At 41.1% G+C, this 18,309-nt stretch overlaps 1 protein-coding gene across 3 annotated transcripts in view; it reads right to left on the bottom strand.

Annotated features, from left to right (window-relative positions):
* LOC119548455 (neuronal acetylcholine receptor subunit alpha-7) overlaps positions 1-18,309 on the bottom strand; it is a 57,728-nt gene that overhangs the window by 18,978 nt on the left and 20,441 nt on the right. For all 3 annotated transcript variants that reach the window (XM_037855719.1, XM_037855720.1, XM_037855721.1), the window contains exons 3-4: positions 14,058-15,640; positions 7,316-7,455 (exon numbers count right to left, since the gene is read on the bottom strand). In XM_037855719.1, coding sequence (XP_037711647.1) covers positions 7,316-7,455; positions 14,058-14,967 — 1,050 coding nt within the window. In that variant the 5' untranslated portion in view covers positions 14,968-15,640. The remainder of the gene's footprint in view (positions 1-7,315; positions 7,456-14,057; positions 15,641-18,309) is intronic.

Here is an 18,309-nt window from a genome sequence, read left to right as displayed (position 1 = left end):
GGATGCGGCAAATATAACGTTGTAAAGGAGCGACGTGGCAGGACTTGGTAATATTGCGGCCATAACGCAGTGCAAACATGGAACGTGTCCTGTGTGTCCCTGTGTGTGTGTGTGTGTTTGCGATCCTGGCTAAATATAGCCATTACATTATTGCACTTGACTGCAGCAGAGTCCATTTCGGCCAGCCAGCTATCTCCCTCACTCACTGGCAAACATCCCCCTTATTCCCTGGCTCTCCCCCCTTCTGCATACTTATATTTTGCAGTGCACTTTGCGACTGCGACCGCAGCAGACAAACAAATGCCTGACGCTAAAAAGTATGCCATGGTTTTTTCCCAGGACGAAAAGGGGGTGTGGGGCAGGCAACTGGGTCGACAGCGACCTAATAAAATTCCGGTTTCCCAAATTGAGTTTCTGTTGACGCTCCATAATTTTGTCGGCTTACACATTGAGTGCGTTTTTGGTTTGACGCCACTGGTATAATTCGTTTAGCTGGCCTCAGAAATGCAATGCTATATCCCTTGGAGCCCTCTTTATTTCAGGCATTTCTCTATACTCTCCTTTTGCAAGACATTTTCCTATTTAAATTTGTTAATGCAGCGGCTTTTGACAGGACGTTGCCTCTCTGGTGGTATATTCTAAATGCAGTAGTTGTCGGGGCCACTCCTATTTGCCAGCCATCCAATTTAAATTTTGAATGCGCATGTTCATTTGGAGTAAAAGCGGTGCACACAATTATAAAACTAACTACCGCAAAACGTGAGAGCGAAAAAAATTTAATTAAAAGCTCAGGCAAACCGAGAGCCAAACTGAACAAATTCAAAACAATTAAGGTGAGGGATATTCGACAACGAAAATGTGTCACTCTCTCTGGCCGCAAGAAAAAAAATATTAAAAACTTTTGTTTGCTAAATCATTTAAATAAACATGTTCTTTTTGTGAATTAGGTTGTTGTCAGAACAAAGTTTATATTTGTAAATTAAGTAATTAATATTTATTATGAAAACTTAAGGTACAGTGAGGAATCGGTCATAGTTTCTGGGATTTTTATTATGCATTAATAACTTTGCACTGTGCGTCGTTGGATGTCTGGCCTCAAAAGCTTTTGATGCATCCTTAGAAAAAGGAGCCATGTTTGCTGGCTGTTTTTGTGTGTTTCTTAGTGCACAGGTCCTACAAGAAAGGCCCATGTATAAATGAAGCCTATTCGCATTTAAATAGTGTGCGTATATATGAATGTATATGGCCTTATGCTTGCTAGAAAAAGGCAAAGAAAAAAATATATATAAATAAATGGCGGCTACGGGCGGCAGTTGTTGAATTTTAAATGAGCAAAAAAGCAAACGGCAAAATTATTACAGCCCAAGAGTTTTTATTTCCTCCACCCCGGCTTTTGGCCCAGCCTTCGACCGGGCCAAAGACAAGTTTCGGTATGCGGAAATTTGCATATGAGCGGGGCAAATACACATTCTCGCAAAATCCACATGCACACGCAGAGCACGCGGTTCATTGACATGGCAGGGGAATTTAAAAAAAAGGGAAGCCAACTCGAAGCCGACTGAAAGTGTAGCATAAAACGCGGCGCTCGTTCCCCACACACACACACAGATAAACACACATATAAACACACTCACACACAGGCACAGGCCTAGTTTCTCATTGTCCTGTATGCATAAAAAATGGCTGGCCCATCTCGACTTCATTACTCATTTTCCGCTGATATCCGTTGATATTCAGGCCTGCCCTTTAGTCGTCCTGCGCCTACTTAATCACTTCCTCCGCCATATCCTTGGCCTGCGTCTTGGCCCTTATCTGAGCCCTCTTTCTCCCATTGATGCCAATTAATCTGCGCCTCGCTTTGTCTGCTCCTTTTTAATTAATGCGCCTGGGAGTTGTTTTATTTGTACTTTCACCGCCCTGTAATTTCACCTCCTCGCCCTGGTTGCTTTGCCCTGACAGCCAACTTCTTTTTGTATCCGGTTTTCTCTGGCCTGTTTTTCACTTTCTTTTCTTCTTTTGGTTTTCTTTTTTTTCTTGCCAGCATAGTTCTCAATAATCCCCTCTCCATTTGTCAAGCTGGCTGATTGTGCTGAACGGCGAAGGAATGCTTATTGGCTTACTCACAGACCTGTTTCGCATTCGACTCACTTTAAAACGGATTGCCTTTTTAAGCCAGCCAGTGGATTTTCTCAAAATCTATTCTTTAGTAATATATAGATTTTATATCTGTTAATTACAATTGGATTCAGGGCTTAAGCCTTCAATTGAATTTTACAATTCCCAAATGCAACACTTTAACAATGAGTGTTTCATTTCTTTCACTTATTGTTTCATTTTAAAATTGTAAAGTGGTTTCGATTACTGATTTCATTATTTACTTTAATACGAGTGCGCACCACTCAGCATACTTCGGCTTGGAGATTGCTTTCATTCAGCGCATTTAATTAAAAAACACTTCAATATTCATTTCTTCCGCTGGGAAAATAATTGGAACTGATTTCAACAGAGCTTTTGTTTTATTTTTGGTAACAAGAACGATCCTTGGGCATTTGCAGAATGCAATTAAATCGGAACTGGGTACTGTAAACTTTCGCGAAGTTCGCTTTTCTCTCTTAAGCAAACATGATTGTGTGTTTGAACTGACATATATTGGAAAAAGGTTGTATTATAAGTTAAGTGAAATAAGCTTCGCATTATATGTTTTTATACCCGTTACTTGAATAGTAAAAACTATAGTAGATTCTTCGGAAAGTATGTAGCAGGTAGAAGAAAACGATTCCACAAGTTTGTTTATCGCCCAAAAGATACCCATAATGCTAAAACCTCTTACTTTTTTTAATATTTTAATTGTAAAAGTGTAAATGAGATTTTGCTCTGATTACCAATAACCTTCCTTATTGCTAAAATTCTTTAAGTCGGACCAATAATTAAAAAGTTATGAGCAAATAAAGTGTGCCATCTCGGAAACAGCCAATTTGCTGCATGCATATCTCCATCTCCCTCGCACTACATTTAGCTGAGTAACGGGTATCTAATACCCTTACTCTTACTGTTCATACTGTTTTAAATTCTTTAATTTACTTTTAAAAAATCGAAAACCGAAGCTTCTAAGCCCTTAACCCTTAATTTATAACCATTAAATGAAAAAAACACAGCTAAAGTACAGTTGCGATGGCAGTGGGTCAAAGTGTTGCCCCAAATCCTGCCAAAACACTTTGGCAGCCACAAGCCATTGAGCAATCCTCTGGACATTACAACCATCCTCAACCGGCCATCCCTTACATGTAGTTATGTGTGCCTGCGACGTTGTGCTCATTTGACAAAGTCCTATCGGCACAGATGAACAGGAACGCTTTGCAAGAGGACACACAGGATCCTCCGTCTCAGTCGTTTGCACGGGCAACAACATCAATCAAAGTGAAAGTGAGTGAAGCCCTGCCTTACCCCAAACACCAACCCCAAACTCCAACTGCAAACTCCAAGCCCAGTCGAAAATGCATTGAAAGCATTTGCGAAAGTATGCCAAGCATGTCCATAACCATCTATGCACATGGGAAACCCGTTTATGTTGATGGAAACCTGGCAGAGCAGACCTGTGCACCACCACTGGGCCAAGAATAGAAAACCGCTGGCAAGTGTGGCACGAAGGCATTCTAATTTCGTTGCCAGGCGTGGCGCACAACAATGGGGAAAAGCTCTTCCGGACACTTACACAAACCCATGACTGAAAATGAAGAAAATGCAATTTCCAGCGGCAGAATTGCCAACAGGAAGTGAGAAGGGCAAAGGCAAACGGGACTTCGTTCGCATTGTCCTTTCTTGGAGGGCAGGTGACCTCTGGGGAAAGCAATTATGACCTCTGCTTTACGTAAATCAAATGGGGATAAAAACCATATTACACAAGGACTGCCATTGTTTGAATGGGCGTGTGATTAGAGTCCTCAGAAATGCCCAAGGAGCCGACATTGTTGACACTGCCTGATAAGTGAAATTGATGAAAGGCAAAGGGCCCTCAATGTATCCATCCATTTTTCTCTTTGTTCGGCAGGACTTTGAGTGCAGCACTTTCAATTGCAATGTGCCTGCGGTGTTGGTGTTTCGAAATCCCTGCCAGGTGTTTAATCTTTAAATTGCTTGGAGACCCGATGGGAGAAAGGCAAAAAATATTCAAATGCAACTGGAGCGACTGCGTTTAACAGTTGAAATATTGCCACCGTCGATCGTCTGCATATCCTCACAGGACAACTAATGGCCCTGTCGACCTGCCAGTGGCATAAAAATCGTTTACTTTGCACAAAAAAGGTCCTACTTTAAGCGAAATTTTTTTGACTTTCCACTTATATTCTTTTTGGTTCGGTTGATTGAATAAATGGTGCTTTAAATTGGAAATAAACAAATATTTAAAAAATTACATATTTTTTGTTTGACTTACTCCTAATTTTTTTATTATTGATTGATCAAATGGGCTTTAAATATAAAACAAGCGAACAAATATCTTGCCAAATTAAAAAATAATTTTGGTCAGAAGGCGGGAAGAGTATAAAAATAAAATTTTTCATTTGGCATTCTCTTGACCTTCCACTTATATTTTTTTTATTATTGATAAATCAAATGGGCTTTAAAGATGTAAAAAGTGCGCAAACATTTTTTCAAATAAAAATTTTTATTGAATTTTCTCATCTTTTTTTTGATTATTGGTTAATCAAATGGTCTTAAAATATGTAACAAGCGAACAAATATGTTTCAAAAGTAAAAAATAGAGTTTACCAAAAGTTAAAACGACTATGAAATTTTTCATTTGACATTCTCTTGACTTTACACTTATATTTTTCAAACTAACAAAATTCTGTATATTAAAAATGAGAACGAATATACTTTCCACTTCAATTTTTTCCGATTATTAATCAAACAATGGCGTTTAAAATTTGTACCAAGCAAGCAAATATTTTTTAGACTAAAAAATTAATATTTCCCTAAATGAAAAAAAATATAATACAATATGATAATTTTTTGCTTTGCATGCTATTGCAATAAACGCAAATGCCAACTCAAATGGGGGAGCGGCTGGGGAGTATTATCCTTTATTATCGCGCCATATGCAACTAATTTCCTTACGATTACGATTCCCCCTTCAGGCATTAACAACTTTTGATTGCCGTGACATCTAAGCGGGCGACTAGCAGTGGGCAATAAAAGTTTGAGTACACCGCAGGACTCCTAAACCGTAGTTTGGCATCCAAAGGTGGTAACGGCCGTCATTCGAGCTCATTTCGCGCGAATGACCCGATTTCGGTTTTAATGCCCAGCGCGGTGCGCTCAGTCGTCAGTTCTCAGTAATTGCCGCTTTTCTGCTGCTCTTGCTGGATTTCCCGCTGAATTTCCCGCTGCGTTTCGAGTGTGCGTGCTGCAGTTTTACTGCCACCCACAGGGGCAACAAACAACGACCGCCAGCGCATTGTGCCCATTCGTTCTGTTCTTTCAACTTCATTTTGCACCAGCAGCAACTCGCACTTCATTGCTGTAGCCACCCACCCTCCTTCTCCGGAAAACCCCCTGGAAAACCCCCTGGAAAACCCCCTGAAACAGCCCCTGGAACTCCCCTCGCCAGCCCTCGGGCTTATATGTTTTGGCACAAGGTGTGAAAAGCACATGTGCAAATTTTATTTATTCATTTTATTTGCATGCCAAGTGTGTACGGGTGTATTTTATTGTTAATACACAGCCCGAAAAATTGGAAAACATGTTGAAGTACTTTGGTGAAATCATATTATCTTTATCTTTGTCTATGTATCTCTAACTACAACAATTTGGATTATATGCAAAACAGTATTCTTAAGACTCGAATCTAAACAAATATCAGTCAGATACAATTATTTTTCAAAAAATTAAAGTTTTATAAAACTCAAATCTAATTCTGAATTAAAATAAAATCTTTTTAACCAATGTTAAAATTGGATCGAATTTTTAAAACACGATTTTGCATATAGTCCGATGTCTATGGAATAAAATGTTTTTCAAACCTATTTTAGGAATCAATAATGTAGAATTTCGTCATATAATTCTAAAAAAGTAGTGGGTATTTTTACTGCCATCATGAAGTTGTTTCCTTATATTACTTATTGTTTTATAAGAATTATTTTAGTAAATTCATTGATCTTTTCTTTCAGTGTACTTTGCATTGCTTTCCACTGTTTGCCTTTGTGAGAGTGTATTTGTTTGTGTACGTGCGACTTTTAGCGCGTCACTGAATGCGCAGCTTTCTAGCGTCTGGAATCGTTTTCGCTTTTATTTTTTCCCTCAGCCATATATGCCAGCAGCAACTTTACTGCGTTGCTGTTTTTGCCTTTCATGCCTCTGCCTCATGTGTGAGTGCCTTTTGTTTGTGCGCTCCATTTTGCTGAATCCCAACTTTGTGCGGGACACCAAGCTCTGCTCCTTCTTTCCCAGGCTCAGGATCTGGATCCTGGCTCCTGGCTCCTCGCTCCTCGCTCCTGCCACGGGGAATGGCCAAACAAACAAGCCGCACATACGGACAAATGCAATGCAAATCTAATATGAATTGAGGTTGTCTCACTAACAAAGGCAAACGCCTCGCGTCGCCTTTTCCGACAGTTTTCCATCTTATTCGCTCGCCACTTCTTTCCCTAGGTTCTATGCTTTTCCCCTGACTTTTCCCAACCCATACGCAATTGTATGTCGGTGGGGGAGATGGGGGTGAAAGTTTTCGCAACTGATGAATGCAGAACGAACGTCCTTTCGAAAGGTGAAAATGAGTCAAACGGCGCACATGCCACATGACGTTGCATGTAATTTGCTCGACACTGCCAGTCAGCCAGGATATGTGTGTGTCCTGTCTGCAAATAGGCCAGAGGTGCGGGGCGGGGACGGGGGCAGGGGCAGGGGAGGCAGCTGCCATTCAAGGAACAGCCAACAGGACACACACACATGTGTGTATGTGCCCTGCTCTCCGGCAAATAATTAAAATTTCACTTTCTTGGCAATTCACTTTTTACCCAGTACCAAATTGTGTCATCAGGGATTCTTTTTTCAGCTGCCTACTTTAAGCCAGCCCTTTGAAAGGACGAGGAAAAGTTGTGAAACCGAAAGTTCCTTGCTGACACAAGACTGGCGGTAATTAAAACGGGAAATTAAAGGAGTGCTTTTAATTACGTGATCTTAGTCACAGCGAATGTTGGGAATAAACTAAGGGTAGTCTGATTTTTTGACTTTAAATCAAATCTGAAAGTTCTTCTAAATAATCTACTTAAAAGCTCAAAATCTTAATGAATAAATGTAAAATATTTGTATTACTTACCACATCGATAATTTGCATTAAAGTTAAACCAAAGCTTAATTGTAACGGGTCCGATTCATTGAGAACGGGACGTTCTAGTGTATTATAAGGATCCAAAAGATCATGTAACAGTCTCTTTTCATGATATCCTGCTAGGCAAACTGCAAGTAGATAATATTCGAATTAGTATGTGCAAGTAACAGGGGAAACTTGGTTTCTGGGTGGGTAGTAGGATACGAGGTCGTGCAGAAGGACTGCAGCAACTGTTTGCTATTTTGCAGGAGCGCCGCAAATCAACATCAATAATTCGACGAAGGGGTTTGGTGCCTGGTGGCAGGGAAGACAACAACTAAAATTTATTGATATGCAAAAGTTTGCGAGTTTTTTGGTTTCTCCAAGTTGGTTTTGCTGTGGTCCTTGGTCTTGGGTTGGTTTTCAGGACCTGTGCCGATGCGGGCTTTGCACTTGGCGTCGAATTGGAAAGGCAACAACTGGAAAAGGAGTTCGAAAGGATGGCTGAGGAAAAGTTTTTGCTCTTCGCCTGGCCAACACACATATGTCTTTCTCAGTTTGTGTATAAGGACGAGACCATTGTTCTCTGGCAGGAGAATAACAAAAGGAAACTTTTATTGAGCAAAAGTTTTTCACATACAAATTTTCTTGTTACGTTTTTCTCCAGCGATAATAGATTGCCTCACACACACACATAGGGACGGACATATGCGCATCGTTATCGTGGCATTATTTATGCATGAATGTGGGCAGCAGAAGAAACTACAAAAGAAAACTAGATGGTTCTGGGGTTCTGGGGGGCGGTATCCAAGTTGCCCGCCTGCTCTTTGGCTCTCAATTTGATAATTTCTTAAGAGTTTTCCTCTCGTTTTCCCCCCTGTTCCGCCATAAAAACCCCATAAGCAGACGGTAAGTACTGGTAAGTGGTGGATTTATTGAGTTGAGCGATTGAGAATGCAGTTCATGTGGCAAAGGGAAAAATAATCTGACAAAATTGCCACTGATGAGGTGCTTGAAAATTGAATTAATCCCAGATTGATGTGCAGTGCAGCATTTGCGCTGAATTTGACGAAAGGTGGGTAATTAAATTCCTAGAATTAATCCACCTTGGGCTCATCTCTTTTTTGTGCAGCGAAAGTTTGGCATCTATTGTAGGTAGAAAAGTTTTAGCTTTCACTGAGCTTAGCCCGCTTAACCCAAAAGATTTGCATACAAAATGAACAGCGTTTAGAAATTATGCACATGAATTTTTTAGTTTTAATTTGTCTTTGGTCCTGTTCCAGCTGGCTTTCTCCGGCCCTGCCACTTTCTCCACCGTTTTTGCATATTTCATTCGCCTTTCACGCGCCTTCTCTCTTCCTTGTTCATTTAATATTTAAACAAAATGACGAGCCTGCGGGCCAAGAAAAGAGCCGAGAGAGGCCAGATGAGGGAAAAACTGCAGCTAACGAGCACAGGCCAGGCCAACAATGAGTGGGTTGGTTGGTTGGTGGGTCGTTCGGTGGCTCTTTGGACAGGGCACCTAGTTGGGCCTTTAAGGCAAAGCATTGACACCAGCCCCGTGGAGGAGGAGTGGCCCTAGAACAATGCAACAGGAGCCCAGCAGGGGCTCTGAAAGGACAAAACCGGCTGAACAAAAACAAAAAAAGAGGCCAACGTCTGATGAAGTGTCAAAATGAATGTGATAATAAAACAAATATGAGGGGCTGCCAGCGATCCTGAGTATCGGCCGACCATTGTAACTGGACACAAAGGCGACTTTGCCGACTTTTGACTGCGACATCACGAGTCGAGACTTTTGTTTTTACTGGCTTTTTTGTCTAACCATCAGAAACAGAGAAAAAACATACAAAAAAGTACAATACACGACTAGGAAATATTTTTAGCTTAGAACAAAGTAAGCAGAAACTTAATTGGAAATTAAAGAGAAACGGGTCAAAATTTCAACAAAAACAAAAAATGTAATAATAATTGAAAAGTTGTTGACGAAATGTACAAAGGAGGTAGTTTAAACCTACAATTTTAAAGTAATTATCTTGTTAAGAAATTCCGAAAGTAGTAATTTCTCATACGACAAAAAACAAAATATACTCTTGCCAAAAAATTTCGGTAATTAGTAACTCCCACAGACATATAAAGAGTCATTAACTTTCCATTTTTGAGTCGTTAACCTTTCGCGAAGTCAAGTCATCTTTAAATTTGGCTTTCTTTTCCGCTCTTCTATTTTCCCAACAGGCTGCGGCCATTTCCAAATGCCTTTTCAATGGCTGCACTTCCGTTTCGTTATTTCCCTTTTTTTTTTTGGTTGATTCTCCTGTTGTTGTTGTTATTGTCCGTCGGCAGGCCGCATAAAATTGCAATTTTATTGCAGTGGAGCATGAAAAAGTAATTGCTATTTCACAAAGCCAAACCAAGTCGTTGGCCAGACAAGGATAGGTGGAGCGAGAGAGGGAGACGGGGCGAGGAAGTGCGGCAACAGCTGCAAGGACTTCGGGAATGGGGCACACTCGAGCGGGCCAATTTAATGGACAAAATAAAAAACAACCAAAATTGGTTAGCAAATGCAGCTGCCTACAAAGCACAACAGCCGCAACAACACCAGTAATAACGACAGCAAATTGGCCGATGCTCCCCAAAAATGAAAATAAGAATACAAAATAAGAAGTTCGCTTACGATGGGATCAGATAGCAAATACCAGTATACTCTTTATAATAAGGCATAGAGTTAAATTTGATAACATACCATACCCAGCATTTTAAAAAATCTAAAAAATACTGAACTGAAAAAATTCTGGCCCGAAACAAAGAATACCTTTCTATATTTATAGATTCACAATAATAATCTTTAAGGGTTTAAAGACAATATATTTTTTAATAATCAACAATGAATATGTTTTAAAAATATTTAACACCGAAAATTCTACATTTTTGGGAACCCTATTATCATATACCATTTAAAAGGAACACACCTGCTCTGGAGTTCATCCATTATCCTTGCCTTGGCCAAAGGACCTCAGCTAAGAGTAAAGAGATGGCAGAAATATTTCGACTCGCGCTGTCCGCCGATATTAAAAATTGAAAGCAAAATGAAAACTGACGGGGCGCCAAACCACTTAAGCCCCCAAAACCGATACAAGGTGGAGTGAGGGGAAGTTGGGGGTACGAAAGTGATGAGGCTTGATGGCTGTCTGTTCGGAAGGGTGAACACTGTACAGCCAGTCCCATGACAGCCAACCTGCTAATGGCTGCGGGGGAGGGGATGGGGCAGGGGGAGGACCAGCAAGGATTTGCAAAGGACGATGCGGGACGTTGGAACAGAGAGAAAGCTCAGAAGCGAGCATTTTAATAGCGCCAAGGTGACGCTTAACCATTCAAAGCTTAATTTATGCAATAAAAATTCCAGCACTAACCCGCCCCCTCGGAATCCCCCCCAATCCACCCCCTACACAAACACACACACACCCACACAGTTGCCCTTAATTGGATGGGGCTTGGGAGCTGGAAAAGCATTTAATTGCTTATGACTTTCTTGTTCTCCTTTTTCCTGTTTCTTTTTTTAGGGACTCCGGATGAGGCAAATAGAGTAACCTGAGAACAGAGTAGGCTTAAAAATGGAAACAAATCGATAGGTAGCTTTGGCTGGGGGTAAGTAAAGCAATAAACAATAAACAGAGAGATTGTATTATTTTCACTGCCTAACACTACAGGCTTTACCTAATCTATCCATTACATGATTTTAATTTCTAACGAATTAGTTCTTGTTCTAGTAATATACCGAATTTCGACACTTTTCCCAGTAAAAGCAGAGACTGGTATTCCCGGAAACTCCCTGGCAGGGCCATCAATCAAAATGCCTTGTGTCCACTATTGAAAATTATGAATGCCATCACATTTAATGATTGATTTTGGTCCAGCCCACATTTCGGAGTCTCGTTCTCTGCATACTTTTTGATCCTTTGGAAACTGAATGGAGTTGGGCTGGGGATTGTTTGTGGCTAACTGATGGGCCCATCATCTGGCTCAGCCCCATGTGTGCGAGGCTCTGAGCCTGGATGGGCTCCATAATGCAAATGGCATGACATTGTGTTTTCCTTTCTTGTACAACCCCTTTAGCTAATGATGGAAGGGAGCCTGTGACATTTATCGTATAGATTGATAGAACCCAAAGGGAGTTGACATTTTGCGAAAATTCCTCAACAATGCAGGCCCCATGTGGGCGTATAGAAGTTGCACCCACAAAGCACTGCACTCTAGATAAGGTAGCATAAAAATCAAGCTTTTTATTAGGAATGAGTAAATTGACATAAAAACTAATAAGACAAACGCCCCATCTTTTCGCTTGCAATTCAAATTAATTCCATCATCGCAAGTAAGCGGCAAAAGACAAGAAATGGAACGACGGGGGGCTGTCAAAAGCGAACAGTCCTGAAGTCCCTAAGTCTTGAAGCATGCCAAAAGCCTTTCGGTAGCAATAAATGTCATACTAACAGGACGTGGCCAGGGAAGAGTAGAAAGGGCACTTGGCTGGCCAACGGGGCGTATGAACGATGTCATAGGGCAAGCGCATACTCGACACACTCATGAATACAGTAACAAGAAACAGCCGCACACACATTTGCAGCTGGTGTAAGCAACGTTGACGTTGTGCAAAGTTTAAATCTGATTAGCGATGGCAGGCAGGAGAAAGGCGAATGGAGTGAGGGGCGCTGTACAATATGGCCGGGCAGGAAACGGAAGTGCTGCCATAAAATCATAAACATGCACACGCATATGGACAGACGGCAATTGTTGTTGAAACTGCTGCTGCTGTTGCTGTTGCTGCCATCGGTGTTGCATGAAACATGAACTCAAAGCCGAAGCGACAGGACAGACACAAAAAACGAAAAGGGAATGAACGACTTCGACTGCAGACACAGAAATTGCCACAGCGTACACACATGGCTTAATTTTATGAATACAGACAGTGCACAGTGGTTCGAAGGCATTTAAAAATTGTTATTATATTTTGATTTGGAAAAATCATAGCTTCCAAATAAAACTCTGCTAATCTTAAGGGGCTACCTAGGATATTCGGAACAAAATCAAGCGCTTTTTCATAATAATATTTTTCAAAAAAATAAAGTTAAGTCCTAACTTAAAGTAAATTTAATGATACATTAATTAATTGTAAGCAAATGCAATAGTAACATTTGTTATGTTAGTTGTTCAATTTTCCGCTTGTCTTTGTAATGCCTAAAGTTACTAATAAGTTAAATTTCATTATTCTGTTAAATTTTCGACCTTCTAACATTGTAAGAAATGCCTTAAGTCTTAAAGAATCACAATAAACAAATAGAATAAATCTCTTACACTACGGAAAAATGGAAAATCAACTAACTCTTATCATACTTTAATTTCAATAAATTTAAATAATTTTGAAAATTTTTATATTTTAGTTTAAGATGGGTTACAGGTCACCAAAAATCAAGAAAAAGTTTAATTAAAAGAAAACATCAATAAAATGATATTAAAATTGCTTTGAGAGCCATGCAATTTTATACAGTATTACTTTAATTATATCGGGAACCTGATTGACTAATATAACTAACACATCAAATTAGTGTTTGCCTTTTAACCACTGGCACCACCGTACACCGTGTGTACTTATTTACGCTTCCATTGGCCTGGCACGCCAACCGCGACACGCGAATGCGACTTTCTCTGCTCTGCGCCAGCCTGAAACATTGGCAACACTCTCCATCTTGTGCCTCGTGTTCCTCCTGCCCATATGGCCAGCCATTAATAACCCCAATATGTGTAAGTGGCAGTCAAGCCATCTCCTTGCCACCATCTTCAGGTGTTTTTTTTTCGCCTGCTGCTAATGGAATGGCAGGCATTTGAGCTGGCAGCCAAACTTGGTCCTTGTCTCGTTCAAGATATTGTTGCCGTGACAAAGAATTTTTAAGCTTTTAGTGCAGTGCAGCAAAGGCAAAACAAAAAACAAAAAATATATATACCATTAAAAAAGATTTTCTAAACCCCTTGCCACAACCACTTGAGATGGGAAATTTCTGTGCAGCAAATGCTTGTTGAAAGTATTTATGGCATTGCAACTTTTCGGCACAGCACCAGCCACACATTGTTCGACATGACTTTGCTTAGTTTTTTGGCAAATGGTTTTTGTGCCAGAGAATGTGGGCCAACTAAAGCAGGGAATTTAGTTTAATTAACCAACAAATGCCATTCTCTGAAGGGGCGTTCAAAGTGATACAACGTTTTGGGGAAAAAACGTAAGTGCCAATTACAACTGAAAAGTTTAAACTTTTCAATTATATTCATTAAATGGTTGAGCCTTCAATAGGCCTCGTTCAGGTGCATCTGAGTGAAGAGAGCGTTTATGCAACATGGCCTTTGAAGGGCCCCAACTGCGGCCTGCCACGCGTTAGCCACGAACAAGGACTAAGGACTCCTCAAGTGGGGGCGACGCAGGAAAAGAAAAGAAAGAAAATAACCTAAGGCGCAGACGCTTTCAAGTGGCATAGACCGGTCTGAGATGGCTGTTGTTGCCCCACTTGAGGCTGTCGTAAATGTCACAACTGGCAAACAACAATGACAGCAGGGGCAGCCCAACCCTCAAAATATCCCCACCCTTGAGTGGTTTTATGTGTCAAAGTGACAATATGTTGCCGGGGTGCATTATGTTGCTGCTGCTGCTGTTGCTGCCACAACTGTTGCTGCATGCAGCACTCGAGATAATTTGAATGGCACTCACCTTTAGCAGATAAATTCAAATATATCAATAAAAATATCCATGAGTGTTTATTAAGTCCGTTGATTATTTGCGTGCTGCTGCTGCTGCTGCTGTTGCCGCTGTTGCTGCTGCTGCTGCTGCTGTTGTTGCTGCTGTTGCTGCTCCTCAGTTGCGCCGCAAAGCTGCCTAAATAGGAAATGAAGGCGGTGGTGCTGATCGCAATCCCCCTGAGCAGGATTGCCGCACGTTGTTGCATTTGAAATTGCCACTGCTGCAGGGACACCTGCAACACCTGCAGCACCTGCAACACCAGCGTGAATGTGGCCGAGTCACGATTCGACATTGGAATGCTGGTGTCCTTTTCGCTTGTGCGACATTGCATGTAGGTGGCCGTCGCAGGCAGATTGATGTTGCTGATGCTCGTGTTGCTGCTGCTGTTGCTATTGCTAGTTGTTGCTGTTGCTGTTGCTGCTGCTGCTTCCTTAAGGGTTGCTGGTTTTCTTTTTCGTCGGCGACGCAATCGTTGTCGCTTGCGTGCACACAGTCTTATGTTTGTTGGTTGTTGGGTTGTTGCTTGATCGCCGGCAGCAATTGCTGCTGCTGCAAAGCCAAGTGGCGACAACATGTTGCTGTCTAGCAGTTGCTGCTGCTGCTGCTCGTGCTGCTGTTGCTGCTGGTCATAGCTGGCTACATCTTCCGCTTTTTGTGATGGCTTCTGTTCTGGGCTATTGTGCTGCTTGTTTGCAATGATGCTGTGGTGTTTTGTACTTAAGCTCCTTGGTTGCAGTTGGGTGAGTTGCTGGTGTTGCCTCTTGTTGCTGCTGCTGCTGCTGCTGTTGCTGCTGCTGCCGCTGCCGCAGTGCGCTAATCTTACTGCCAGCCACAGCTCATCATCGTCAACTTCAGTCAGTTTCAGTTGTGCATTTTTCATAGTCTCTTTCGGTGTTGGTTGTTGCCAGCGGATATGTTGTCTGCTCTCTACTAGATTACAATAATTTAATTTTCGGATTTTCGGCCTTATCCAGCTGCTGCAGCTTACATTGTCCCCTTCGGAGGGGGGCGGAAAAAGGGGGGCTTAATTCCCTTTTGTGTTGCGTGCCTCGGCGGCCCTTAATACCTACTAATCTTATGAAATTTTCACCGCCTTTTCACTTTCTCCCTTTATTACATCAATATGGCAAGTATAAGTTTTATTGTTTGCAACATTATTATGTCGTTCTTTTGTCTTCTTATTTTCTTTACAACCACAAGAGCGTTTTCCTATTATTTTTTTGCGTTTTTTTCTTACAATTAAAGTTTATTCTTAAACTTCTGCTTTCATAATGACTTTTACAATATCATAGCATTTTACATGTTCCTAATTTTCTGTTGATGTTCCTGGTTTTCCTTTTCTCTCTCATTTGTTCGTGGTCTTCGATTTGTTTTTACTCTGTAGTTTCTATATTAACCTATATTTTCGTATTATTTTGCTATATATGTAGAGCTATTCAATTGTTAGTTGTCCTATTGCAATCCGTTGCAGTTGTATATGGCAGTGCTTTGTAGCATTTGGTATCTATTTATTTACTTGAGTTCTTCTTTATTTAAGTACGCAAAAGAGGCGGCTGAAATGAAAGATAAAGGAATTCATATTAAATAAAATATTATAATAGTTAGTTTAGATATAAGAACAAAAATCCCTTTATATAAACATTAGCAACAATGTACTGTAATTTATTCTTAACCAGTAATATAATAGTAATGGCAAGCTAAAGAGTAATCTGAATCGGTTGATTGCATTAGGATTTAACCCCTTGGCGTCATTTCAACTATCGAGCTTTTCAGATTCCGACCCCTTGAACCGACCAGTAACCTCAGGCCGTGGCCTACGACTTTGCAATAACAAAGGAAACTAGGACATGCACAGTTCTCGATGGAGAGCCGAGAGCTCTCTAAGATATTGCTTGAACTTCAGTTTCAATTACTCAAATTAATTAGTTTTGCTAAAACAATAAGCCCCGAACATTTTGCATGCTAATCACCCCCAGGATTTTGGGCAGCTGCCAGCCGGGTCAGGATGTGGCTGAGGATCAAGGATGGCCGAAAGGCCTACTTAAGGCCAAGTCCGATAGAGTTGCAGTGATTCCAATCCCGCAGGACTCCGACTCCACTGGCAGTCTCAATAAATAATGCGTATGCAAACGATGGGCACACAAGGGCCCAAGTATCCTGGCAAATGGCCGAGCAGGAATTGAAGCAGCTGCAGGATGCAAAATGCAAATGCCACAACGGCATGGACAACTTACCATTCCTGACGTTGATGGACATGTGCGGGACATTTATGGCACGTCCTGTTAAGCAGGACGGCATTTTCTGGGAACGGACCATCATGCAGCTCATGCATATTCATGCCACAACTTGTTACATTCCGTACACTTTGCATTCGAAAGTTTTTGAATAAGAAAAAGACAATCAAACTGGGACCACGCAATTACTTTGGCTAGACCTCCGGCATAAGCCGAGTGGTTGGAGCCCTTTCTCTTGGCTGCAAACAGTCCGAATGTCAATTGAATCTTTTTTTTCTTTTGATATGCCAAACGTTTTTGGCAGCTCCCAAAAAAAAAAAAACTATGTTGTACCCGGCTGCTGGAGGCGAAAACAATAAATGCATAGAATAGAAATGTCAACAAATGTCTCCATGTATTCCAGTCCCCCAAACTAGTCAAAGGCCCCCTGTCAAAGTTCAGTTTTGCAACTGTCAGTGAAATTTGAATTGAAAGAAATGGAAATGGTTTTTCGTCTGCTGCGAACTGAGGGAGTTTTCTGCTCTGACATGTAATAGGAAATATTGTTTTGCATCTAAAAGGCTGTCAGCGACACAGCAAACGTCACAACACTCTGATTGCCAGCTCTAAATATTTGCTGGGGAATAAATTTTATCTTGAAAACAATGTCAAATTGTGACACTAGCTGAATGAATTTTTTTTAAAAAGTTACGGCAATATATAGAAAATAGACAAAAAGTTAACCCACATCTTATTTTATTTATTAAATTAAAAAATTCATGCTTAGGATGCCATGACATTTTAAAATGAATCCAGAAGGTTGAAAACCGAATATTTTTCAAAATATAAATTTATCTAGGGCGGCTTTTTCGCCTTCTCTTTGAAAAACTAAGAGAATATTGTAAGACCACAATTAATTTCAAATTTGAACCAAAATTTGTGTGTAATATTTGGAATTATATTAATATCATGAAAAAAAATGTTACTTTATATATTTTAATGTTTATTTCTTATCTGTGGCATTTAAAAAAAAATACATTGGCCTTAAACTAGTAACATTTGTGGTACCCATAGTTACTTATTAAATAAAGAGCTCGCAATGGGCTACGAACGACAGTTCCATTTCGAAAAAACTTCTTTCCGCCCAATGAAAAAATCTTTTCACAAAATATCCCGCTGTGAGTACTCAAAACAGCGCTTAAACTGCAATTGAACCCGTCCGGAAGGCAGGAAGCCCCGTCCAAATGGCGTGCATAAAGCGATGACGCGGAAGACAGGGGACATCTGCTTGCGGTGGACCGGGATTGCAACTTGCAACAGTTGGCGGCGAATTGTGGTGGCATTTTATGGGTCACTTGGCTTGGGGCCTCTCAACAACAACGGCCATGCCACTCAAATATTTAGTTGTGCGATCGCACAGGTGCAGATGCTGATGGGGATGTTGATGGTGGTGGAGGGCCCCCCAGCCCCGAAAAGCAGGCAGCACTTTATTTCTTGGCCGCATGCCCAGTGGCAAATATTGCGCATACGACCCATGGACAAAGAGTATGGCAAAGGTATCGCTTTTATTGCAATCGCTGTAAAATATTCGAAGAGTTTTGCGGTCGTCTAATCAGCTGAAGTGCCAGACCGCACAAATTTTGTGCCATTTTCTCGCCAGCCAGTCGTATTGATGTATGGAATTTTACCGAAATTTATGCTATGGTCGTCGCATAAAATGAACGACCAGTTCAGTTCTGGTCGCGGAAAAGGGGGGAAAAATGGCAACCGTTGGCGTCGCATTGCAGATGAAACCATTTTTTCGGACTCCAGAGACTTTTCCGTTTGGCGCGTGAGCAAATTAATTTTCAGCGCACAGAGCAAAAAACGGTTTTTGCATGATGAACGAGGGGCGGGGTTGGCCGGAGATGGAAATGGGCAAACTGCATGGTGTAAATGATAGCCAACCCTTGGTGTGGTCGCCATTCGCCACTTTCCCCACCCCCCTTACACAGCTGGCTCAATGAATT

Source organism: Drosophila subpulchrella, chromosome 2L (assembly GCF_014743375.2).
Source record: "Drosophila subpulchrella strain 33 F10 #4 breed RU33 chromosome 2L, RU_Dsub_v1.1 Primary Assembly, whole genome shotgun sequence".
Lineage (NCBI taxonomy): Eukaryota > Metazoa > Arthropoda > Insecta > Diptera > Drosophilidae > Drosophila > Drosophila subpulchrella.
This window is presented reverse-complemented; position numbering and strand designations above follow the sequence as displayed.